Below are 27,241 nucleotides of genomic sequence, written 5' to 3'. Positions count from 1 at the left end.
AGTGACGTCGTCAGAAAACAACACGGAATGAATAAATTCATCATCGTTTTCAATTAAAGTCTACATAATTGTGCAAACATTTCTTCGTAGCACTTTGTCCTCTGGTATTAGGGCTTGCAGCAACAGTAGTAGGTATGGATGGAGTCGCAACCGCTTGCGAAGAATCGTGCCTTTAAATCTGTGTACCATTTACGGATTTTAGGCCCACTGGGTGGATCTGCACCAAACTTTGTTCGGTAATGCTTTTGCACATTAATAACCGACTGGTTCACATGAAAATTAAGCTCTTCTGTCGTCTATAGCAGCCATTTCGCCTCAACTATGAACAAATTTTATGCAAATCTAGTCTTTCAGGTAAAGTTCCCTGTAAAGCAGATTTGAATAATTTCAAGGGAAAAATTGTTCCGGGGCCGGGTATCGATCCCGGGACCTCTGGTTGAACGTACCAGCGCTCTTACCAACTGAGCTACCCGGGAACTCCACCCGACACCATCTCAACTTTTCCCTTTATATCCACACAACTCGCGTGGGCTGACGAAACGCCAGAGACCCACATCGAGTGCACACAATCTCTGTGTGACTTGGAATTGTGGTTTTTTGTTAACGTACACAGTGACGTATATATTATGCAAATCTAGTCTTTCAGGTAAAGCTCCCTGTAAAGCAGATTTGAATAATTTCAAGGGAAAAATTGTTCCGGGGCCGGGTATATTATTCATATGAACAAATTTGTTTATATGCACTATTATGAGGCGTGTTATCAAGTAGGGAAACAATGTTAACACAGCTAAACTTTTTGAGTTTCTCTTACCATTGGTACTATTTTCATGCATCTCTGATTCATAGAATGTAAATCACATGTGTGCCGAATTGAGCTATAATTTGCACATTTTTGATCAAGCCTATCAACTCCGTCCTTCGTGCAATTATAGTATTCTATACGAATAAATAAATAATGACTCACCCAACAATATTAGTAACGCAAGTGCTATGCGCGGTCAGGTTACACAACTGCTGACACACTGCTCAGAAGTTAGATGGGTGCTGATGTCATAAAAACGCACTGACCAGCCTATTCTTCTCTAAATGCTCTCTCTGAACACTTTCACTCTAAACTGTCTGCACCATGTAAACGGTCCGGAGAGTAACTTGGAGTTTAGAATTATATAAATCTCACGAGAGCTCGCTAAAGGGTTTAGAGAAGCTATATTCTGTCACCGTGTAAACACTCCGTTAGAGAGCTCTCATGATTCTTCAGAACTTCGCTCTGAACTGTCGCCGTGCAAACGTAGCATGATTATTACTTTAGACCTGTATTTCAAGAGTTATGCGCAAGCATGTATAATCTCGTACGCAACAGTCGCGAGAGTTACTGAAAAAGTTCAACTTAGCTGACTAATTTAGAGTAGCTATAATGAGAGCTGACAGTATATGCGAGTTCTCTGTTCAGGGTGTTTACACGGCGAGAGCAGTTTTCAAGGCCGCTCTACTTAGGTTCTCTATTTAGATATTAGAGTCAACGAGATACCTGCTCTCACAACCGTTTACACGGTGATACTCAGCTATAATCTCTAGCTCTCTTCTCTAAACTGTCGCCGTGTAAACGTAGCATAAGAGAAAGGAATCTGTTTTAGAGTGACTCTGTAATGCGCGTTACTTGTGTTTATGTGAGCAGAGTGTCTCCTGAAGGACATGTGACGTAAATTATATCCCGTGCACGCTTTTACTCATTCCAGTGTTATTGGACTAAGAAAACGATCTTTAGTTATAACCGGGCTTAGGATCCGAGACAACTTAAGAATGAAGTGAAGTTACAGTGCAACGGAGTACAGATGGAGTGAGGTAGCGAGTGAGTTTTGTTTGCCTGTGCGTCAGTGTACAATTCGATTCGTGATCAGAGGTACAATATTCTTCCGTCTCTCCCTACGAAACGAACTCAGACCATCACAATGCATTTTGAATTCTTACTGAACAGTTTTTTTTCGAACTAGCTGCAAGTATGTACATGGTTGTTCATAGTAACGCTAACGCCTTCAACGTCGCGGAGAGACATGAAAACTTGTGAAGTATATATCCTACTTCACATTCCACCGTCACTATACTTGTTTTTTTGAAAGATGGGACATGACAGGAGCGTTGCGATCGGAAAAGCAACTGAATGTCACATAGCGTGGTAGGCCTGTTGCTATGGTAACAACGGTTGAGTTGCCAAACTTACCGTTTCCATGTCGCGAGTGCTTAATAGCTCTATTGGCGACATTTATTGTGCACAACAATGTTAGCATTAGTACGTTTCGTCTTTTATTCTCTGTCGATTTTTGTATTGTTTACTTACCTTCGCGTCAATTGTCAATTAATGTTTTAACGTCAGCCATCTTAACGTCAGTTGCTAGCTTCCATCAGCTGGCAGCATGGTAGTCCATATTGGCAACATAGCACTGTAGTTCCAAGCTCGGCCGCTTAACTGTCATGTCCCATCTTTCAAAAAACAAGTATAGACTGTACTATTAACAGTAGAATATATGTAATGCAGCACATTGACGTCGTCGTTTGCATTCACAGTATGTTTGTCTACTATGTTTAAGGAACACTATAGTGTAGTTGTGCATACATTTGTTGCTAAAGTGTCCCGGATGCTAAGCCTGGTTATAACTAGCCGAAAAGTGCAAGAAATTTTGGATGACTTTTCGAGAGAATTTTTGCGTTGGACTGCACGTTTTTATACTGTAGTTTCTATGAAGTACTAGAACGACTATCACAAACGAAGAAGACAGTGGCATGTATAATTCTGTTGGATAGACAGCTTGAATTTAAATTAAATCATAACAGTATCATCAAGTTAAGAATAAAATGAGTCTTAACACACTTGCATTAACTGTTACAATAAAATTCTACTTCGTGTGTTGATATACAGAACTTGCCACTCAATTTTGTATGGGGGCATCGTAGCAACACGCTCTGCGTCTTTTCCTTAATGTAATTTTCTGTAGAATAAGATGCCTGGTGTAAAAATTGTACATGCGTATGGAGACGTGGGTAACCGAGTTGCATGTAACTGTAGAGTGGGTTAGAAATGAAAAAAAAAATTGTAATCTACATCAAGCTACTTCATATTTTCATATTCCTACAAATTTGTTCTTCATTAATGCATGTTCCAAACAGGCACAAAAAAAGATATCGTGATAAGCTGTGAGCTGGAAACGCGGTGGTTTTGTATTGCGAAGATGACAAAATAATTTACTTACTTACTGGCTTTTAAGGAACGCGGAGGTTCATTGCCGCCCTCACATAAGCCCACCATTGGTCCCTATCCTGAGCAAGAATAATCCATTCTCTATCATATCCCACCTCCCTCCAATCCATTTTAATATTATCCTCCCATCTACGTCTCGGCCTCCCCAAAGGTCTTTTTCCCTCCGGCCTCCCAACTAACACACTATATACATTTCTGGATTCGCCTATACGTGCTACATGCCCTGCCCATCTCAAACGTTTCGAATTAATGTTCCTAATTATGTCAGGTGAAGAATACAATTCGTGCAGTTCTGTGATGTGTAACTTTCTCCATTCTCCTGTAACTTCATCCCTCTTAGCCCCAAAAATGTTCCTAAGCACCTTATTCTCAAACACCCTTAACCTATGTTCCTCTCTCAAAGTGAGAGTCCAAGTTTCACAACCATGAAGAACAACCGGTAATTTAACTGTTTTATAAATTCTAACTTTCAGATTTTTTGACAACAGACTGGATGATAAAAGCTTCTTAACCGAATAATAACAGGCATTTCCCATATTTATTCTGTTTAATTTCCTCCCGAGTATAATTTATATTTGTTACTGTTGCTCCCAGGTATTTGAATTTCTCCACCTCTTCAAAGGATAAATTTCCAATCTTTATATTTCCATTTCGTACAGTATTCTCGTCACGAGACATAATCATATACTTTCTTTTCGGTATTTACTCGACAGGTTAAATAAATAAATAAAAATACGAACGCCAACTTCATAAAGAAAAACTCATTCGAAAACATATTCTTAATAATCTAATCTCATTCTTGTTTTCATAATATATCGGTATGTAATGTATGCTTCTGTGAATATAGCGAAAAGCCTATGGTTATTTTCTGGGTACAATTTTGTGTCCCCCATAGTAATAATGCATGTATCTGTAGCTGCATATGAGAAAAATTCATGGAGTCAGATACCGATGCTGTTTGAGAACTGTAGTCATTTTCCTACGAAGCTTGAAAACTTGAGCGAGAAAATGACAACAGTAAATTTCGTTACAGTTGTAGGCTTTTGTTACAATACATAGAACTGAAAAGTCATACATTTTATCTAGTGTTAATATATATACTTACCCGCTTGAATCAATGGATATAATGACAAGCGTGCTAATTAAGCACTGTCGTCGAGGAGAACGGAGATATGCAGAGACGAGTGTAGATTACTGATTGAAAATATTTCGTGGATGTTACTGCAGTCTGAAACAGTAATAGAAAGTAAGATAAATATCCGTCGCTGTTAAAAATAAGGAGCACACAATTTCATTTTGCCTAATGACTTCAACGAATGTTAAAGGTGTTGTAGCCCCAAATACATTTGAAATTACCTATGAAAAATCTGCCTCTATAACCTGAAGTATGGATTCCCCATGGGCGAATTGAAAAGACTTGTTACGGAGAGAAAAGTTTCATGTTCGGGGTTATCTTTAGTTAAGTATAAGAATTTGACTATTTTAATGATAATTACAAACGCAGAAGTGAATACTTGAACGCGCCACTGGACGTAAGATAAGTTGCTGGAAGAAATTCGGCCTCTGGTGTTTTTCTCTTTGCAATCTGCGACTGATCCCAGTGTGTCATTACTCCTGAATGCTAGAATTTTTTTTTAATATATACTGACTTGTACTTTTCTCTTCGTTTAATGAAATAATTGCATTAACTTCAAGGTCATTTCACGACTGTCGACTATGTTTGGAGCGATACATTGTTAATATATTGGATTGCTCTCATCTGTGGACCAAATCGCTTACCCCAATGCCATCTAGTAGATATGTCGACTATGCACAGTCACTAGGAATAATATGAGATCTTGCGAAACTTTGTCTGCAACTTTTGTAGTGGAATTGGAACCAATCCAACATTCACATTTTAAATAACTAGATCTTAGTTATTTTATGATCGACCACTAAAATTTCTATCATATTGGCCGGTCCTGGAATTTAAACCTTGGACCTCCCAAATGCAAGTCAGTGTTGTATTCTCTAAATCAGTGTTTCTCAACCGGACCCTGGCATCAATTATACAGAGTGACGAATATTCTTCTGAAATTTGTCATTTTACTTTTCTAACATTTTCGCATTCTTAGGAGAATAATTTTCGTGACTGTGTCGAAAAGTACAGATCCAGATCGTCTCTACACTCTAAATTCTAAAATCTGACTAAATTACATCTGTGTAGCAAGTGTCAGTGACTAAGCCGCTTATTTTTTAATGATCGGGAATTTTTAAGATTTACAAGTCTTTCAACAATGGCAAAGAGAATACCGTTGTTTATGATAGGCCATAAAAATTGCCTACAAGCCGAGTCCAACAAAACATGTGGATTGTGAACCCATTTGCTGAACAAAGAGATAGCTCTTTTTTCTACGGAGAAACATTTCAACTTCTTGAATTATTACCAGACGAAGGACTGGAATTCGAAATTCTGGACAAGAACGAAAAATGAATATCCAAATCTACATGAAATAGCAATCAGATATCTTCTTTTTTTTTCCACCGCGTATCTTTGTGAAACTGTATTTTCTGCCATCACAGTGTTTAAAACGAAACAGAGGAACTGCCTGCAACTTTTTGTCGCCGTTTGGTTATCACTTCAATTGATCCCAGAATTAACAAGCTAACAAACAGAAAACCGCAACTAAAGTCTCACTAGCCTCACTAAAATCTTAAAAGTTTTCAAGTGTAACAAAAAATAAAATGAATTAAGGTTAATTTTTCAATAAATTATAATTGTTGCTGTATTAATGTGTTGCCTTTTTAAATTCGTAATATTAATTAGTGTTGGAACTAATGTTTAGAAAGAGCCTCAGCCAACTGAGCTACGCCGGTAGCCCAATCAGTGTTCATAGGTTTATTATAATTTTTAGCGGGTTATTTTACAACACTTTGAGCTGTGGTTATATAGCGTCTGAATGATACGAAGGTGATAATGTCGGCGAAATGAGTCCAGAGTCCAGCGCCGAAAGTATTTGCTCTTAATGGATCGAGGGAAAACCCCAGAGAAACCTCAACCAGGTAACCTGTATCAAACAGAATTTGAACTGCTCCCGCTCGTTTCACGGTCAGACAGGCTAACCGTTACTCCACAGTGGTGGACTCGTAGGATTATGAAGTACACTTTTTAAGAGAGAAACTGAGAGAGATAGCCTATCTTCATGTTTTATCAGTTTTTTGTAGAACTGGCAGAGGAAGAAAGTAATATTTATGCATATTTCTACTATTATAACGCCAAAACACATGTCCATTTAACGACCATAATTCGTCAAGTTCTTGATAATCGCATTGTGAGTTGTAGACTTGGCGACACTAACTAGAACGAACGAATGAATTTTAAATATGAAATTAATCATTTCTAGCATCCGCTATAAAATAACTCTTATGCGCGAATGATGTTTACTTCATGGATCATCAGCATCACTATAGCAGTGACTGTCCTTGCAACAAGCACCTCGGAAGTAGTGGACGGCGTGATTCACCCGGTATAACAGAATAAGATTATTCCTGCACATCTGTAGCTGTCACCTGCTACGCGATGATCAGTTCTATTACAATAAAATACTGAGCAATAGAAATCATCGCGAGAAGCCTGAATGAAAATTTCATGGGTCAGGCAATGCAGTTGTCCTTAAAGATTTAACAGTTACACATCAACAAAACGATAACAATTAAATTGCATGCCTTTGTTTCTTTATGAGAATCCGTAAGTGTCACAGTTACATGGGACATCTAAAAATTTCACGGCCAGTTCTCAAAATTTAAAATTATTTACTTAAACATTTCTTAAATATTTCGGGTAAAAATACTTCTCTTAATTATCTAGTTCAGCTTCCGAAACTACCGATCATTTCTCGCTTATTATTATGTTATATACTTACAGGTCACATCAGCATGACGTGTATTTGAGGTCCAAAAAGTTTGTTTTTAAGAAATTAAAAAAAAACTCTCTCTTCCTCGAATTACACGAATATACAGGGTGTTTAAAAATACAGGGCATAATTTCAGGTATGCATTTCCCACATGTAGACAATCAAAATAGTTCATTACAACATGTGTCCGAAAATGCTTTATTTCCGAGTTATGGCCTTCACAACATTGAAATTCACCGGAACGTTTTTCTTTCCGCAGGTCGTTGCCGTCAAAGGAGACATTAAGAGGGCACTCTGACAGTTCATTCCGAGGCGAAGGTTACATTCAGTGTTGTATAGGCGTTAGACTGTGCGACATGTATTCAAATCAAGAGCTGGCAGAGATACACTTCATGTACGGTAAGGCGGACGGCAATGCTGCGCTGGCTCGTCGTTTGTACCAGGAGAGTTACCCACAGCGACAATGTCCAGATCGGAAGACATTTGTACGTCTCCATTACCGTCTGTGCGAGTATGGAAAATTTAACTCTCCTGGTTTGGGAAGGGGACGACCAAGATCTACAACTCCAGAAGTACAGGAGGAGATTCTAGAGGCTGTGAACATGACTCCTTCTATCAGCACACGAAGGGTAGCGTTGCAAGTCAATGTTCCTCATATGACTGTCTGGAGACTGTTGAAGGAGTATCAATTGTATCCTTATCATATCTGAGGACATACGCAATACTCCTGGAGTTTGGGATCGTGTTCGCAGGTCAATGAGACATCGATGTGAGGTCTGTATTCAAGGAGGAGGTGGACATTTTAAACATCTTCTGTAATGACAACGACCTGCGGAAAGAAAAATGTTCCGGTGAATTTCAATGTTGTGAAGGTCATAACTCGGAAATGAAGCATTTCCGGACATATGTTGTAATGAACTATTTTAATTGTCTACATGTGGGAAATACATACCTGAAATTATTCCCCTATTTTTGAAACACTCTGTATGCACTCTCCAAATTAGAACAATAACGTGCGATAATCTTTCAGATAGTTGATGCAGCAAATTAAGTTTAATAGTATCTGGAAGCAAAAATTTTAGTTCTAAGTCAAAATCAACAAGATTAAGACGAATCAGGGAACGTTGTGCCTTGTACCTATCGGGCTGACTCCTGCGGTGGCTGAGTGGTCAGCGCAATAGATCGTAACAGGTCGCAACTGCTGGGCCACAGTGCCCCCCTCCTGTAAATTCCATTCCATAACTGTTCAGCTGCAGTGTTGAAGTTCTCCATTCAGGTAACTGCAATTTTGTTGCCTTTTTTCTTTATAGTCGAGATACATAACCAATTCAAAATCGTGGCACAGGGGGCGCGGTCGAGGGGTTAAACATTTATTAATTTATGTATTAATTTATGTATTATTATTATATTATTATTATTATTATTATTATTATTATTATTATTATTATTATTATTATTAAAGATAGAAATATGCCCACAGAGACTACAAGGTTAGGTATGCATAGAGTGTTCTTTGTACGCACGAGAAACATATCCCCATTCAATTGCTGCGATACAAAACACATTTCAGTTGTAACATGGCCATACCTCAGGCTTCACGTCATTCATAACGTAACGATAATCTAAGCACAACTAACCTAATATCCTCGTGTTGTGGTATAAATTCCTGTCTTTAACCCTAGCAATACCAACCCATAATCCGTAACGTGCATTACCATTACGTGTCTCTCAGGCCCATACATATAATATTTATTTTATTTTTTCAAATAATGCTATTTTGTTTTTATATCCACTAATTAAGACTTCAATGTTATTTATTTGCTGTAATTCAAGAAACATTAGCCTACATACACGACTCAGTATTCATATCATACTAAATTATGAGGACTAGGAACGTAATACTTGGGAAAAAGCTCATTGAAGCTTTGAAATAATTTCCTCAGTGGTGCCAACTTGTCATTTTGGCGGCGTAATTTCCTTGTGTTCTTGTCGTTAAATTTAAGAATTCTTGTTAGTTCAAAGAACCGAGTTCGACTCATTGTTCCGTAATAGATTTGTCGGCCTTGCAGGAAAGACCACAGATCTTGGATTGGTACAGCCGTGTCGCAGTTTGTGCCATTACCAACAACAAACCAATGTAGCAAAACAACTGTGTGCTGTGCCTCAATGAAGTAGACTTTCATCAGAGTCATGATATGTAGTGTAAGGAACAATTGTAGGCCTAATGTTTCCGTCATAGAATTTACTTTCTCCTGTCTACGAAGTCCCATTTTTTCACGTACAATATTCTGCACAATGGAAATCTAGCTTTCAGGTATAGCTCTCTGTGAAGCTGAATTGAATAATTTAAGGGAAAAATTGTTCCGGGGCCGAGTATCGAACCTAGGACCTTTGGCTAAGCGCACCAACGCTCTACTGACTGTTACTCAGGACGGTTTGTCAGACCACTTTGAGGTAGGTGGATATAAAGGGAAAAATTGAGTCCGTGTCTGGTAGAATTCCTGGGTAGCTCAGTCGGTAGAGCATTGGTGCGCTTAGCCAAAGGTCCCAGGTTCGACACCCGGCCCCGGAACAATTTTTCCCTTGAAACTATTCAAATATTCTGCACAGTTAGCGTGAGGGTCGTGCTGAAGGTTGTGTAATATATACACTTCTAGATTTTGATTTATAGATTTCTCCACTAACTGATACATTGTGTTTATCCTCATTTTCAACTTCAGAATCAGACAATCCAACTTCTTCGATGTTGCCCTCAACTTCACTTGTTTTTGTATCAGATTCGTCTAAGACAGTGGTCGTCAGCAGTCGCTGAAGTGGACGCTAGCCCGAGGGTGCACTGTGCTAATGATCACTGGTCTAAGACATCACTGACTATCTTCTCCATGGAGGTTTCAAGAATTGCACACGCCGACATAACTGTCTGACTATGTCTATGAGCAGAAAATATGAGAAAGACAGTTCTCATAACAAGCAGGAAATTGTAATAAAAACCGACAGCTGTTAATACCATTATTGAAGATAAATATCTATTTCAGACGTTCAAACAATAATTGAAAATAAAATATAAATAAAGATACTTGAATTTTCCGACCCTTTCTTTCACCAACCGTGGGGGGGGGGTCTCCAAGGCCCATAACAAGTTTGTAATTTTCTTTATTATTTTTTATGAAAATAATTTTGAAATATTTCACAGTTTGGTGAGTTTACGGTCCAACTGACACATTTTTTTAAATTTGATTCGAAATACTTAATGAGTTAATAATGGAAAACTAAACCTGTGGACCTTAGAACCCCTACCCCCGTTGATATTGCTAAGGTTAAAACTATGATTTGCGGCACATACAGTAGCCACGATTTCATCATACCTATCGTCTTTATTCAAATGAGTCTTCTATAACAACCTCGTTGGTGCGGAATATGTCTGACAGTCAGTGGCGGTTTCTGGGGGGAGGGAAGGGAGGAACGTCCTCCTCACATTTTCTTCGTTTGAAAGTAAATACCAAATAAAATATGTGCCTTGAAATTCGAGGAAGATTAGATCATTTTTAAGTTCACAGCTATAAGAAAAACTCGGTTGATCGAGTTTTAAACAACGCGCGCTCATGTGCTGTAGAAAACTGTGAGAAAGATGCGAAATTATCTGTGTAGAGGAAAGGCACTCCATTCCTCCTCTAGTGCAGTTAACACACATAGACAACAGCGCACTAGCGGCCAGAGAAAGAAGCAGATTTTTAAAGCAAGTAAATGAAATGAGAGGGAGGAGATCCTCCTCTGGATCAGTCATGGGCGGGAAATAGAAACCGACTGGTCGTGCAGCAAGCTCGCTGCCGCTGCCACCTAACGATGCTGCATTCAACCGGACTATAACACATCTAGGAGGAGACACAACAAAAACAGCTTTAACGTAACGCTATGAAAGACACCATATACACATTTTTTTAATTATAAATCAAAAATATTATTCATTGCACTTTATATAGGCTACTATTCATGGTTTGAAACTTTCGTGGATATTTGAAAGTTAAAGTCGGGTTTATGTAAAACACAGAGGAAGTAGTTCTACGTAGTTGGCCCCTGAAATTCACCTCCATTCATTGCGTATTATACAGGGCAACAACCAAGTTGTCAGTTTTGTACAAATATATTTGAAATTGAAAGTAGGTACTCCAAACTACATCATTTTTAACATAAAAAATGAATCGGCCACCGGCAGCTTTGAACAATAATGATAGTATGACTTTACAAGAACTTACATTCTTCAAAAGCATGTGATACTGAACTTGTAAAATGTGCATGTGGCAACACAGACCACGTGGGTGGTGCAGTGTTCTCGCTTTCCTCAGATTATTTCCCATTTCCATTTCCGTAAAACGGTTCCGGTTACGAGTTAGTAGCTAGTCTCGTCCAACACGTGTGATGCTGTAGTGTGATCGAAAAATGCTACGAGGTTGTGAATTTCCTTGTAATTGTTAATTTGCGCAATTATTCAACAATGAATGGAAGTGAAAACATAATATATTTTGGACAATTTAGGAGATTCAGTTTACAAGAACAGATTATTGCTATACAGAAGTGAAGGCCAACCCCAACACTACCTGGTCTTACATGTATACATGAAGGCTGATTTGTATCATGTTTCATTCAAGAAGGTGTTATTTCGTGCTGTTAACTTCTTTCCTCCTCTTAAGAAATATGCAGGAGCCGCCACTGCTGACAGTGATAACCAGATAGCGAATTTTAGGTCCCGATACTGAACGATAGTGTAAGTAAGTTTCAAGGAAGTCATTGATCTCATTGTTACGCTTCCTCCGCAAGTCTTGTCGCTATGTAGGGCCCGAAAGTCCGCTGTCTGGTGATAACTAGCGACCGAAATTTAGACAATAAACATGCTTAGACGCACTTACAGGTTTAAGTAACATAGGATATAGGATGGCGTTAGCAAGTTTAATGGGTGCGGGTTTTGTATTGTTTACTGCATTACAGTATAATAGTTGCTTCTACACAGCACACCTATTTTCTGTTTCAAAGGTAAGCCTCTTGTATGGATATATTATTACGATGTACCGAAGTACATATATTTACGTGCATATATTCTGCGTCATTATATGATGGATGAGTGGAAAAGAGAAAAATTCTCTACGGCATCGGGATTTGAACCCGGGTTTTCAGCTCTACGTGCTGACGCTCTATCCACTAAGCCACACCGGATTCCCATCCCGATGTCGGATAGAATCCTCTCAGTTTAAGTTCCACCTCTTGGGTTCCCTCTAGTGGCTTAACCTCAGGCACTGCGTCATAGATGTATGACAGTGGCACAATGTATGGAGTTCAGTTGTGGTCTAGCAAAGGTACTGTGAAGATGTATTAAAATGCCTCCAATAAAATCTGCAACTGTGCCTGTGCTTGTGAAAGACTTGGGAGATGACTAGTTTTCAACTATTTTTCAGTCAAGAACGGAAATATATTATGGTGTAAAGTGTGTAAGTTAAAACAGAAAATTCTGAAATGGAGTTAGTTGGGAGACCCGTGTCGTATATTTACAGTTCTTAAAAGAAATCTGTACCTGAATGAGAGACTAAGGGCAAATTTTACCTACAATTTCTCTCCCACGTCACTTAGGGTTGGAACAGAAGATCTATAAGTGTGGATTAAGTACGCATGGGTTTGTACCATCTTCCACCTCTATTCCATACCATCGACTCCAACGAACTGCTAAATAAAAGAAATGAAATGTTAATCGCACCTACAAAATTGACGCTTGAAAAGGATGCCGAATAAATAGAATCATTCATTTCAACTCCTTCCAGCTCCCTAGATGCTTAGAAACCCTGTACGGAGGCCTGCTCGATCATTCATAAGGCCGGACCAGTTGTGCAGACAACACATATACCTACAAACATTCCCGGATTTAAAGGGGGGCCACCCCGCAAACTTCAGAAAGAAAACATTATCACCAATTTTCTATTACAGATTCCTTCTTGATTTTTTACTAACATTAATGTTCTTGCTACATTAAACAAATTCATGGGTGTGCGGTTTAAATTGAAAGTAAAAATTCTGCAGACATTTGAAAGTCCCGTTGATGGTTCTTCAACAATCTGCAATAGCAGCACTTAAATCTATTAACTCATTTGTACAATCTAAGAGAGGTTTATTTGAAGGGTATTAAGAAAAGTTAAGGGAACTAAATAGAGAAAAGAGTGCATTCAAGAACGCATTCGCCAGTGAGTGAAACATGTTTAGCTTAATCCGCTAGCATACACCAGAAAGCCAACTATCACAGAAGGAGCGGTTTCGGATAGAAAGCTTCATTTCCGTAATTGATAAACTTTTATCATCTTTGTCTGATAGAATATCTGCTTACGACACTGTCACAAAGCGATTTGGATCCCTGAGTCAGCTTGATTTTAAATCCATCCAAGATATCTACAGCTACCTATTTTGTAACTGAATACAAGAATGATCACGAACCGTCCCTAGGGAAATAACTAGTATAGTTTGCTGCTCCAGTAGTGGATATGAAAGTAATCTACAAAGGCTCTCTTTCGAAGGAAGTATTCTTCTCTTCTATGGAATCCTTAATGAACACAATTTTAGAGGAACATTTCCCCACGTTGAACTATTATTAAGACTATATTTAGTAGGACTACTTACTATGTCAAACTGGTAGTAGGTAAGGTCATTTTAAAAAGGAAGTTGATAAACATGAATCAGTATCATCCAGCATAGAAAGCGGTGTACTTAATGAAATACACATTTTTGCACAATAGTGTATTTCCTCGTCGTTACAGCAAATGCCGCAACGATTGAAAGTTGATTTTACAGAGTTCAGAGTTGCCAACCTAGATAAGTATGTTGAAATTTTACAAATAGAGTTCATAGAGTTGTAATGAAAACCACTGCCTTCTATGTAGGGCCTACTTGCTAAATCCTACAATGCTTTTGAAATGTACTGAACTTTATTCAAACAATTCAAACTTCTCTTAACAAGAAGAAATAAAAATTATTCCAATTGAACACGAAATATTACAAGTGTCTAAATCACTTTTACTTCTTCACATTGAAGTTGATGGTGAAGTTTGTACGTTGACCAGAATGCTAACCTTCAGTCAACTGTTCACAGTGTAGTGTACGTACTGTAAGATTTTTAAAAGTATTATTTTCAAAATCCTACTATCGTGCAAAAAATACTGTACAATACATGTCTGTGAAGTGCATTACAAAAGCTCGAAAATTTAAAAACTCGCTCTGCTTGTTTTTTAAACTTTTCTTCGATTTTGTAAAAAACACTTCTCAACCTTATATCTAATATACTATATTGACCTGTTTACTGTAAAGAAAAGTATGAAAATTTGTTATAATGAGCGTTTTGTGAAGTCTTTAGCAGCATATTTCCTTTGACTTTGTTGTTATTACATTAGTATAAAATCAAACAGTAGGCCTATCTTAATTGTTGCCTTTCCCCAGACAAAATGTTAAAATGTTGTTTTATTTAACGACGCTCGCAACTGCATAGATTATATCAGCGTCGCCGAATGTGCCGGAATTTTGTCCCGCAGGAGTTCTTTTACATGCCAGTAAATCTACTGACATGAGCCTGTCGCATTTAAGCACACTTAAATGCCATCGACCTGGCCCGGGATCGAACTCGCAACCTTGGGCATAGAAGGCCAGCGCTATACCAACTTGCCAACCAGGTCGACTCCCCAGACAAACACTGATGTAATTTATATGGGTTTATTGAGGGCCCCCCACATTGTACGTCGTTCCTGGGCTACTATATTACGTAAATCCAGCACTGCCTACAGCAGAACTTCTTGAAAATGTGGTCGCCATGGTGCAAAGCCACAGTTTAAGACAGAACAAACATAAAACAATGGATTCGCAGCCGGCATTGCCCCCGCAAGTTACCTTGAAGACGCGCGGGTAGAGTAGGTGGGAGTAGGTGGGTTGTTGTTTAGTCAACTGTCTGAAGACAGGTCTGGACCCCACAAATGACTCCAATAAAGCATCACTCATGAGGCAACTAGGCCAGGAGATAATGGGGTGGGGCGGCCAGTTCCTTGCCCCCTCCATTACATACAGTCGCCGATTAGCTACATATTACACTAATCAGACTTCAGATGCATACAAAAAGTTGTTCTTCCTCTGACACATATCGTCAAGTGAGATGTACTGCCTGATAATAGATGTACATATCAGCCAGACCTTCAAGGGATACTAGCGAAAACACCTGCTGTAATTAAAAACTGAATTCCCATAAAATCCTTTGGGTTGAAATAAATATACTCATACAATTCTAGGACATTCAAAAACCGTTTTGGTAGCTCAGTTGACACACCGCTGACTTACGACAATCGCGAACCTGAGTCCAAATCTAGATGAAGTCAGATTTGTACTTATAGTGGGCAAAGTCAAGGTTGTGAGGGGTTTTCTCGGGGTTCTCCCGTTTTTTCTTGGTCATTCCACCACTCAGTTTGTCATTCTGCAATTTGTTTAGTGGTATGTTAGGTGCAATATATGCTTCACATAAGTTTTCAAAAACTATTCTTTCATTTAATTTTGATGTAGACTCCTATTGCACCTAGTTAATTGATGTTTTCTGTCACATGCACGTATATGTTTAATATTACTTTTATGTTTCCTAATGTTATCTGCCGCTTTCACTGCATGCAAGACTTCATTTCTGTGAACTGAAAACACATTTTGGTAAACATATTTTCTTAGAACCTGTATCTTAATTTTAGTCGCGGAATTCTTAACATACATCTAGGTAATTAGTCTGCTTTATTGCTTATGGCTAGGGCGCTGATTTTAATGAACTAAAATCCCTAAAATGTATAAAATGACCAAAAATGTTAGAAAATGACCTAAATTCTGAAAAAAAAAGCCTAAAATGAACAATCTTATACATAAGTAGTAAAAATCCTACCTTAAATAAACAGCTCTCCTCACCATGCAATAGATGACAGTGTATATTCGAAGATTTTGTAATGTGAACGACTAGCGGCTGTCGGCGAGGACAATGTTATACGTACATTGAGAAGCTTTTTTCCACATCCGCGCTGACCGCAGGAGCATAGGGCTACTTCAGGGCTGGGCACCATGAGCTAATTCTATTCTCTCACAGAGAGCCATATGACTTCTCTTCAACTCATTTCTTCCCTGTCGAACATCGCGCAGCGTTGGTGTCTTTACGGATGATTATTAAGCGACCCCGTTTAGAGTTTGAATTCGCTCCCGTTGCCCAGCCCTGGCCTACTTGAAGAACCACTGGGTGTTAAATCTTCTTGTATCTGCGCTGAGGGTACTTTAACAATTGTGCACAAAGTTCTATATCCTGAATATTTTGTATAACACGTGTTTAATTTTCATTGAGACTTTCTCGCCAATATCAACAACCACACTATCTAATTTTATCTAGGATATTCTTAACCAATGCTATAGAATTTTTGTTAGAAGTCCTTAATTAGTTTTGCACCATCATCTCCTATTCTATTACTCTTCTTTCTTTACACATCACTTACTATCGAGAAAATTCTTTCAGATTCCGCATTTGAATGTGGTAGTGTAAATAGGCTACTAATTTTGCGTGTTTTCCTATATTGAGAAATTTTAGTTCGTCATTGAAGTTTTTAGCTTAAATGACTAATCACATTAAAATTTGGAAAATAACCAAAATATGCCCTCAAAATTTAAAAAATGAACTGAAATAACAGCGAAAAACGACCAAAAATTACATAAAACTCTACATTTCTGTAACCAGCAGCTCGTATCTAGGATTTATATACATGGGCATCATTTTATTTTTACTAACATTTCTAATATTAACCTGGCTATACCTTTGGATTAACGGTTGAGAATCGAAAACACCGTTTGCTACCCCCTTCCACGATTGGAGTTCGATGATACTGATGTAAAATACAAACAAATCACTTTGCTAGGTATAGGAGGGAAGAAAAGTAGTTCATCCATTTACGTAAAGTTGGAAATATCGCGATTTTGAGTTTTATAATTTTCATTAGATTTTTCTTTAATCAAAATACAGTACTGTATTAAGTATAAGTGTTTTTACTCACGAACTGAGCTATCCATTCGGACGTATTCATTATGCAGTGTACATTATACTGTCTACAGCACATTAGCGTACAATATAGAGAATGAAGTTACATTGAAAAATAATCATAACATGGATATTTAAACACGATTTTGAAAATGGTGGTCATTCATTTCGATACAGGCTTCAGTTTTTTTTTTTTTTTTGCATATTATCGCACTATAGACTATTGTACCTAATTCCAACTGCAAGTTCCGTCCTTCGTACTAGTAACTCATGTTGAAATAATTCTGTACCTACTCTATAAAAGAATATTTTACGTACTGTAAATTCAATCTTCATTTCTGCCCGATCCGAAAAGATAAAATTACTCAGACATGCTATCTACTGTCCGTCGAAGTGGTTTTGTCGCAGGGTCGTAGAAAGAAGGGAACTCACGTGACAATTAATTACTTAACGAGGTCCTTTTATTTAAGTTATTTTAAACGGTTGTATAGTATTACGTAGACGTCCAATTCCTAACAGAAATTAATGTTTTCAGAAAAGAGCTAAGACAGCCCAGCCACCAGCCTTTACAGAGGGGCGAGCAGAAGCGGGTGGAGAAACCGGGATGCGACGTAGGCAAACGGACGGCAGTACCTGTGCGAGAATATGGTTCAATATTGAAAGCTCTTTCGTCACTGGGAAACGCGAATATATTTCTGGAACGTACAATACTCACTCAGTGCTGTTTGTTTACTATGACCGTAAGGCGACTTTGACTGTATACGCTTGATTGTATGTGGAGTCGGTTGGAAGTTTACTAGTAGAGGGGGTGGCAATGAAGTACATTTAGAAACTCAGGTACAATAAAAATTGAAGTAAAAATAAAATAATGTCCCTGTATTTACTGGCGTTGCAAAGAATGAAAAAAAGAAAACATGATGACGTCATCGAAATCTGCGCCCTACTAATGACTGATATATATATACAGGGACATCATTTTATTTTTACTAACATTTTTAATATTAACCTGGCTATACCTTTAGAGAACCGGAAACACCCTTCGCGACCCCTTCCACGACTGGAGTTCGATGATACTGGCGTAAAACACAAACAAATCACTTTACTAGGTATAGGAGGGAAGAAAAGTACTTCATCCATTTACGTAAACTAGGAAATATCGCGATTTTGAGTTCGACAATTTTCATTAGGTTTTTATTTAATCAAAATGCAGTACTGTATTCACTATAAGTGTTCTTACTCACGAACTGAGTTATCCATGCGAACGTATTCATTATGCAGTGTATATTATACTGTCTACAGCACATTAGCGTACAATTTAAAGAATGAAGTTAAAATGAAAAATAATCATAATATGGATATTTAAACACATATTTGAAAATGGTGGCCGTTCATTTCGATACAGGCTTCATTTCTTTTGTGCATATTATCGGACTATAGACTATTGCATCTAATTCCAATTGCCAGTTTCGTCCTTCGTACTAGTAACTCATGTTGAAATAATTCTGTACCTACTCTATAAAAGAGTACCGTATGTACTGTAAATTCAATCTTCACTTCTGCCCGACCCGCACAGATAAAATTACTCAGACATGCTATCTACTGTCCGTCCAAGTGGTTATGCCGCAGGATCGTAGAAAGGGAGGAATCACGTGACAGTTAATTACTTAACGAGGCCCTTTTATTTAAGTTATTTTGAACAGTTGTGTAATATTACGTAAACGTCCAATTCCTAACAGAAATTAATGTTTTCAGAAAAGAGCTAAAACAGCCCAGCTTTTACAGAGGGGCGTGCAGAAGCAGGTGGGGGAAATCGGGATGCGACGTAGGCAAACGGACAATACCGGTGCGAAAATATGATTCAATATTGAAAGCTCTTTCGTCACTGGAAAACGCGAACATATTTCTGGAACGTACTATACTCACTAACTCAGTGCTGTTTACTATATGCGTTCTTGATTCTGTCTGGAGGACAGTTGGAACTTCATTAGTAGAAGGGGTGGGAGTGAAGTACATTCAAAAACTGAGGTACAATAAAAATTGAAGTAAAAATAAAATGATGTCCCTGTATATATCCATGGTGACGCGTGCACAAGTAATCTGCTCTAAGTACATCGCAAGACTAACTTTAAGCAATACTTCTTCCTAACTCCAAACATAACCCTAGGTCATTATGATCTAGGCCATAACGTAGCAAAATATTACTGCAGTAAAGTTTCGTTTACACTACTTATTCAGGTTTATCAAAATCGAAGAATTCGTTAACTCTCAAGTGACATGATGGTGCTGATATCAGCTGTGTAACTTGCACAACTCAACATTCGCTCATACTGCGAGCTCATCCCAGTAGAATCAATAGATAAGAATGTGTGTGAAATGATAACACACCAAGATAAACATTTCCACATACATGCACGTTCTTGTACGTAGAGATATACGTGCATATAAGTTCTATTTAAAGTTAAATTACTTCCTCGCTACTGGAATTTGGATTTCATTGTTCGACTAACTGCAGTATTAAGACACATTTCTAAAGATTTAACTTATATTATGCATATGGCAAATACCGTTTCTGAAAGAACTGTTGCATTACTTTATCTGATTATAGCTTATTTTCAAAGGAAGATATTTCTGTAATAACAGCTATACTAATTTAATTTGGTTCCCGCAGTTGCTCACATAGCATGGTTGTAAGGAACGGGAATATAACGGCAAAATATCTGCAATATATTAATGAAGCCCAGATTTATGACTTCCCTTTCTTGGCCGTTTTCATTTAAGTTTTTCTTATGAAAATTTAATTTCTTTTTCGTTCATATAGATATATTTTATAGTCTCTTTGAGTGTGAAATTTTTGCAATAAGAGAAAATTTCTGATGATAAATAATATCTTTGACATATTTAATCGAGACTTTTTTTTTGGCTCCCCTCTACTTGGTTTTGATTCGTTGTTTGTGGCGTATGTTAGGTTAGGAATTCCTTTTCCCATGAGAGGGCACTTGTAAATAGGAATTCCAATGCTGGAAACTGTCGGATGATAGTTGAGGATGATAACTGAGCAGAATGAAATTATTATAGTGACAAAAATAGCCAGTATATCTAGCTTGAAGCCTTTAATTCAGAAACTAGATTCCATTATACTCCTTGAATCTAATATAAGGTCAAGTAGGGCTATTATGATACAAAAAAAATCACTTTACTCTGTCACACGTCAAAAGTGTTAAAATTGTTTAAAAAGGTATTTACCTTCGACAGACGGCCCGTTTCGACGCTATTTGTCGTCGTCTTCAGTGTCTCTTGAACCACTGCTGATTTTGGCTCTGCGATGTGCAGTTGTCGATGGTAGGGGTGTTAACGAGAACTTTAATCAATGAATAACGACGATATAAGTCATTTAGTTCACCAATATCGAACCAACACAAACAGCACGCGAGAATAAATACATAACATTAACATATCACAATACGAATACCCACAAAATCGCAACTTCATTCAGAAAACTAAAGTACAAAATTGCATACAAAACAAATAATACAACACAGAAATACTTAAATAACCACACTAAACATTCAAATATATATCATTCAACTGGAGTTTACAAATTAAAATGCAATAGTTGCCCACATTTTTACATAGGACAGACAGGAAGATCCTTTCATACAAGATACAACGAACATATTAAAGCTATAACCAAACCTTACATTACATCAAATTATGCAGATCACATTATCGACATTAATCATGACTACAATAATATAGAAACAGATATGGAAATTTTACACATCACACCAAAAAGTTTACAGTTAAATATCCTAGAACAATACGAAATATATAAGAATACAATAGCACACCCACATTACATACTTAATACGCAACTACAGTTCAATACGCACACATTGTTTGACATCATAATACGTCATAGCATACAGACAGCCAACCCCCACCATAGGAACAACACACCCCCACCCCTACCATCGACAACTGCACATCGCAGAGCCAAAATCAGCAGTGGTTCAAGAGACACTGAAGACGACGACAAATAGCGTCGAAACGGGCCGTCTGTCGAAGGTAAATACCTTTTTAAACAATTTTAACACTTTTAACGTGTGACAGAGTAAATTTTATGTTTTTAACAAGGTGTTAACGAGAACTTTAATCAGTGAAAAAAAAATCAATATTTTGATCTAATTTTTCTATCAAAGCATATAAGAAATTTGAAAAAAAAAGTCATATGCTACTTGATACATATATGAAGGATTTGGAGTTAAATTCATTTTTCATTTGTAATAATGGATAAAATTAAAACAAAACCAGTGTATCATAATAGCCTTCCGTGTGGTCTATTGCGATACACCTATAGAATGCTATAAATCTGGCCATATTATACAGAGCAATGAAGTAAGTCTATTGTGATACACAGAGATGTTTAATGTATCACCTGCAAAAGTTTGGTTGAAATCACATTAAAATTGACTAAGATTTAGCAACTTTTGTAATGACCTCTTTTTCTCATTAAAATTTATACAATTTACTGAAACTTTAACAACTTACTGCCAACGCTAGAAAATAATTTGGTATATATCCAATTAATTTTTTATGTGTAAGGAAATAGATTGAGAAAACTATGATACAGTTTGTATTGCTAAAATAAATTAAATACGTTTTTAAATAATGGTTAATGTATTTTTCCAAAATTGTATTACATTTTAGCAGTAAGAAGAATGACTACTAAAATTGTTCGGTAAATAAATAAAAATAAGTCTACATGTGTAATTTTTTAACTTATACTGTATTGTAAGTTCCAAAACGTCAATTAAAACATCCCTCAAGAGCTAAGAAATTACGAAATACCCCTCAAGAGGTAATAAATTACTTTAAATCTGAAAATTGATCAACTTGGTCAGTTTCTTTCATAGTAAACATAATATAATAGCCATTCTAGGGTATCATAATAGCCCTAAAAAGTTTGTCATAATAGCCCTTCTCATTCATACACTAATTACTCCTAGACTGATCAACATTCACAGCTTTCCTTCAGAGAAAAATGAAGCTGACACAATTCTAAATAAAAGGAAAATTAAAAAATTATTCAATCTTTATTCATTCAATAGCAATAACAAAAGTAAGCCAGTATCACATCAAAGTTTTTCGAGCAAAAAAAAAAAAATAATAATGCAAATTCTTTAGTACATTTATGAGGCTGATAATAATTTTTTTTTTTAAATCTTGTTCAATATTGCTCCTTAAAAAACACAAAATATACGTCTATAATCGCAGTTTTAAACTGAAACTTTGATACATTTTAAAGTCCGTATCAAATTAGTCCGATTTTTTTTTTACTGTATCGTATTAGCCCTACTTGACCCTACGGAAATTTCTTAAAAAAATTATGGTTTATTTAACGATGCTCGCAACTGCAGAGGTTATATCCAGTGTGCCGGAATTTTGTCCTGCAGGAGTTCTTTTACATGCCAGTGAATCTACTGACCTGTCTACGAGCCTGTCGCATTTAAACACACTTAACTGTCATCGACCTGGGCCGGGATCGAACCCGCAACCTCGAACATAGAAGGCCAGCGCTATACTAAGTACGCTACCGAGGCCGACATGGAAATTTCTTACTCCGAGACTACTGTATAAGAAAACCACGTCACTCGCTTATATCGTCCTTGAAAGTCCTTGACCCTCAACTGGGATTTACTCTTGGATCTGCTAGAAAGCATGATAATCACCCGACTACCGGTGGCAATTAAAAATAAGAATGAGCTTTTTGTTGTTTAGTCAGCTGTCCTAAGAAAGTTTTTGACCTCGCAAGTGACACCAAGGAGGCATCACTCATGAGGCAACTAGACCAGGAAGCAATGGGGTAGGATGGCTAGTTCCTTTCCCCCTCCATTGCATACATCACCGACTAAGAACATATTAATCAGACTTCAGATGCATACAAACAATTGTAGTTGCTGTATTAGAAAGGATTATTTCAAAGGACATTTAAGATAACATTTGCATTCGTAATGTTGTAGGTCAAAGTTCTGTATATAAGGAACCTTTTAATGTCTACGAAGGAAGACGTTGTCTGGAAAGCAATGCAGTCTGTGAAAGGTGGAGCTTGTCTGGAGAGAATCAGGAAGATGAGAGACTTCGCTTTCGTTCATTTTCGTGATCGTGAGAGTGCTGAAGCTGCAATGAAATACTGGGACAGTAAGTGTTACTTTAATATCACTATTTTTTTTCGAACAGTGGAACTTGACATGACTTTTATTTCAGCTATATTCTTTAAATTGAATTATAATATTTCAGGGGTCTAGACCACAAGGGATATAAGTGACATAAATCTGATGTCGAGAAAAATGAGTATAAAGTTAAGTGGCAATGGAAAATTGTACGCAAAGTCTACGATGTCTTTTTTTGTGCTTACATATTAAGTTTTCGTCTTAAGAAATATTTCACTACAGATTTTGAAAAAAAAAAAAAAAAAAAAAAAAATGTTAAATTATAAGACATTGCACTTATACAGGGTGCGTCAGAAAGAACGGATGGATTTCACATGGCAAGAAAATTGTAAAGATTCATCAAATCAAAAATTTATTGTTATCAACATATTCACCAATACATGCAGTTTATTTATGGAAAACAACATTATCCATATGATGTCCTTGGCTTTCAATACGGGCATCGAGGCGTTTTCTGATGTTCGCCATCACTTTCACAGTCATAGCTGGTGCAATTGCCACGATTTCTTCACGAATCGCTGTCTTCAGTTCGTCCAGTGTATGTGATCGATGTTTACAAACTTACGCCTTCAAATGGTCCCAAAGAAAGAAGTCGCAGGGCGCGAGATCTTACCGTAGCCTCGGACAATCTCAGTGCAATAGAATTTCGTCCAGGTGATTTCTTCTTTAATGTTGAACCTGTGATACGAAATGAAGCCACCCACCGCAAAATTGTATTCCGAGTTGGAATCCTAGCGTGATATCCGATGTCGAAATGAGTCCTGAGTGGCGATCACAGACTCTTCATTTTTCAAAAAATGTCTCTACGATGAAAGCACGTTGTACACCAGACCAACACCATATTCTCAACTGAAACTGCATTCTATGGCTGACCCAACAGTCGTGGTCCCCCTCACTATATCTCTCTCCTCGTTGCGTATCGATAGTTTGAAATCCATCCGTTCTTTCTGACGCAGCCTTTATCTCTTGTGATCCAAACTATTTTGCAGATTACATAAGGGTTCAAATATAACGTATAAAAATGTAACGTGTAAATTACAAAAAATACAATCTGAATTCAAGCAATCTTACGAGTATGGAAAAAATGGAAGTCTTTGAAACATACAGAATGTCCCTTTTATTTTACCCACCCAAAATAACTTTTCTTCTCAGACGACGAATGAAAAACTCTTTTAAACAAACGTTGTTTAAGTACAATGAGGAATTATTACTACGGGTATATATTTCTTGTAACCTTGTTCCTTAAGGAGATACGAGTAATGACATCATTTTAAAGGTACCAATTACTCTTTATTGGATTCATCATTTAACACCTTCAAGGCCTGTTCAAAATGTATGACAATGTATCATTAAAAAAAACACTTTAGGCGTACAAGAAATATGGAACTCATAGCTTAGGTACTTACTGAAAATCAGAAATAAAATGACACTTCGTAGCACTGCAATACTTATTGGGCCTTGTTTCATAAGTGGTACTCAAAATGGTAGATGATATGCCAGATTCTTAAAAGAACCATTTTTCCCAACCCTATGAAGGCTATACCGGTACCCTTGAGGAACAGAATGGTTAGGTGGTACAAGCATGACGGATGACAAGTACTTAACGCCTTAAGACCTCGTCGTGATCTGGACCGAAAATAACGTAGTAAGTGGATTGGAAGTGGTAAATCGGTTTGTTGGCCTGCTTGTTCTTCAGACATTACGACAATATATTTTTTCTTTGGGGAGCGATCAAGGACGCTATCGAAATGTTCAACAACAACAAAGAACATGCAGTAGCGTCGTAGACCTACTGATGTCGTATATCCGTTTAGTAAGCACTACGACGAACTGAGGCATCATACTCTGTTATTCAATAAAATGTCTTAACATTAACTTATGTGGAATGCTCCCTGAGCACGAGTATGTAAATTTTTCTGGGTGTGCTAGAGTGTTCTTATATTTAAAAAAAAAAATCAATATGTATCTTTGTTCTGGCAATAAAGTATTATTATTATTATTAATCCAAAGATAGAAAAAAGACTGAAATCATGCAACATCCTAATGGACAGAATGAAACACACTGAATATAACTGCAACCTATCTCTTATGATCCAAATCAAAGAGCTGACTGGTGAAATAGTTTTTGTTTACACTTCTATAATGCAGTACCTATTTCAGTAACACTTAGTCTTTGTGCACTGAATAAAGAGGGATTTTAGCTTCACTCTCCTATGTTTAACTCAAATACGAGGCGCATCCAGAAAGTAAGTTTCCCGATTTTTTCCCCTTGAAAGTAAACGTAATTAGCCGTGTCAATTGCGCATGCGTAACAGATCTATGACGTATCAATCATATGCCAGCCGGACAGGTCCCGCCTGGTGCCAGTAGCGTGGCAGCAGTGGTCCGAAATGGAAGCTCTTATTCCTTCTCCCGCCGCCTGCGAGGTTCGGTCGGTGATAAAGTTCTTTAATGCACAAAGCATTGCGCCAATTGAAATTCATCGGCAGCTCTGTCAGGTCTATGGGCCGAACATCATGAGTAAGCAGATGGTGCGTCGCTGGTGTAGGCAGTTTTCCGAAGGTCGTCAAAGCGTCCATGATGAAGAGCGCAGTGGGCGACCGTCCCTCATCAATGATGATCGTGTTGAGCTGGTGCGGCAGTGCATCATGGAGAACCGTCGCTTCACGATTACGGAGCTGAACAGCCATTTTCCGCAGATATCGCGATCCTTGTTGCATGAGATTGTCACTAAGCACCTGCTGTTCAAAAAAGTGTGTGCCAGGTGGGTGCCGAAAAACCTGACACCCGAACACAAAATGCAACGTTTAGGAGCAGCACTGACATTTCTGCAACGGTATCACGATGACGGCGACGAGTTCCTCGACAGGATCGTCACGGGCAATGAGACTTGGATTTCGCACTTCACCCGAAAACGAAGCAGCAGTCAATGCATTGGCGGCATAGTGGATCTCCGGTCAGGACGAAATTCAAACAGACGCTGTCGGTACGGAAAGTGATGTGCACGGTGTTCTGGGACAGGAAGGGCATTCTGCCATTGACTCCTTCCATGAGGTGAAACAGTGAACGCTGACCGTTACTGTGAAACACATTGTGAAAATTGCGGCGTGGAATGCTTACTGCAGGTGTTGTGCTCCTCCATGACAATGCTCGTCCACATACGGCTTGGCGCACAGCAGCTGTTTTGACGGAATTTGGCTGGGAGTTATTTGATCACCCACCCTACAGTCCTGATCTCGCTCCCAGCGATTTTCATGTTTTCTTGCACCTCAAGAAATTCCTGTCCTCCGGTGAGCGTTTTGGCAACGACGAAGAGCTGAAGACGTCTGTCACACGCTGGTTCCATTCACAGGCGGCAGAGTTCTACGACAGAGGGATACAAAAGTTGATCCCACGACACGACAAGTGTCTCAATTCTGATGGTGGCTATGTTGAAAAATAGCTGAAACATTGCTGTACTTGTTGCCAATAAATATTTTCCTGAAAGTGTGTGTTCTTTTTTTTAAATAGGGAAACTTACTTTCTGGATGCGCCTCGTATTTTGAAAAGTGCACTTAGGTGTATACCCTTTGTGCTTTAGAGCCCTCATTTATATTCACATGTTTTCAAATACATCTTACATAATTATAACTTGCATCCTTTTATGTATAACCCTAGTACATGAAATAAACTCTAGAAATGGCAGATGGACACGATAGCCTATCTGTTTCAATTGTTGCAACTTAGAAACTTCAGAATCAAATTTATATCAATTCAGTAAATTTTATATTATTCGACCACTAATAAGGGATAAAACCGCATG

General features: G+C 37.8%; 1 protein-coding gene across 1 annotated transcript in view; it reads left to right on the top strand.

The window, feature by feature from the left end:
* LOC138707780 (probable RNA-binding protein 46) overlaps positions 1-27,241 on the top strand; it is a 128,008-nt gene that overhangs the window by 44,696 nt on the left and 56,071 nt on the right. Inside the window, exon 2 of the mRNA XM_069837683.1 lies at positions 23,230-23,407. Within this exon, the coding sequence (XP_069693784.1) occupies positions 23,230-23,407 (178 nt within the window). The remainder of the gene's footprint in view (positions 1-23,229; positions 23,408-27,241) is intronic.

The sequence above is a fragment of the Periplaneta americana genome, chromosome 10, assembly GCF_040183065.1.
Source record: "Periplaneta americana isolate PAMFEO1 chromosome 10, P.americana_PAMFEO1_priV1, whole genome shotgun sequence".
Taxonomy (NCBI): domain Eukaryota; kingdom Metazoa; phylum Arthropoda; class Insecta; order Blattodea; family Blattidae; genus Periplaneta; species Periplaneta americana.
Note: the sequence above shows the minus strand (reverse complement) of the source record. Positions and strands in the feature narration are given on the sequence as shown.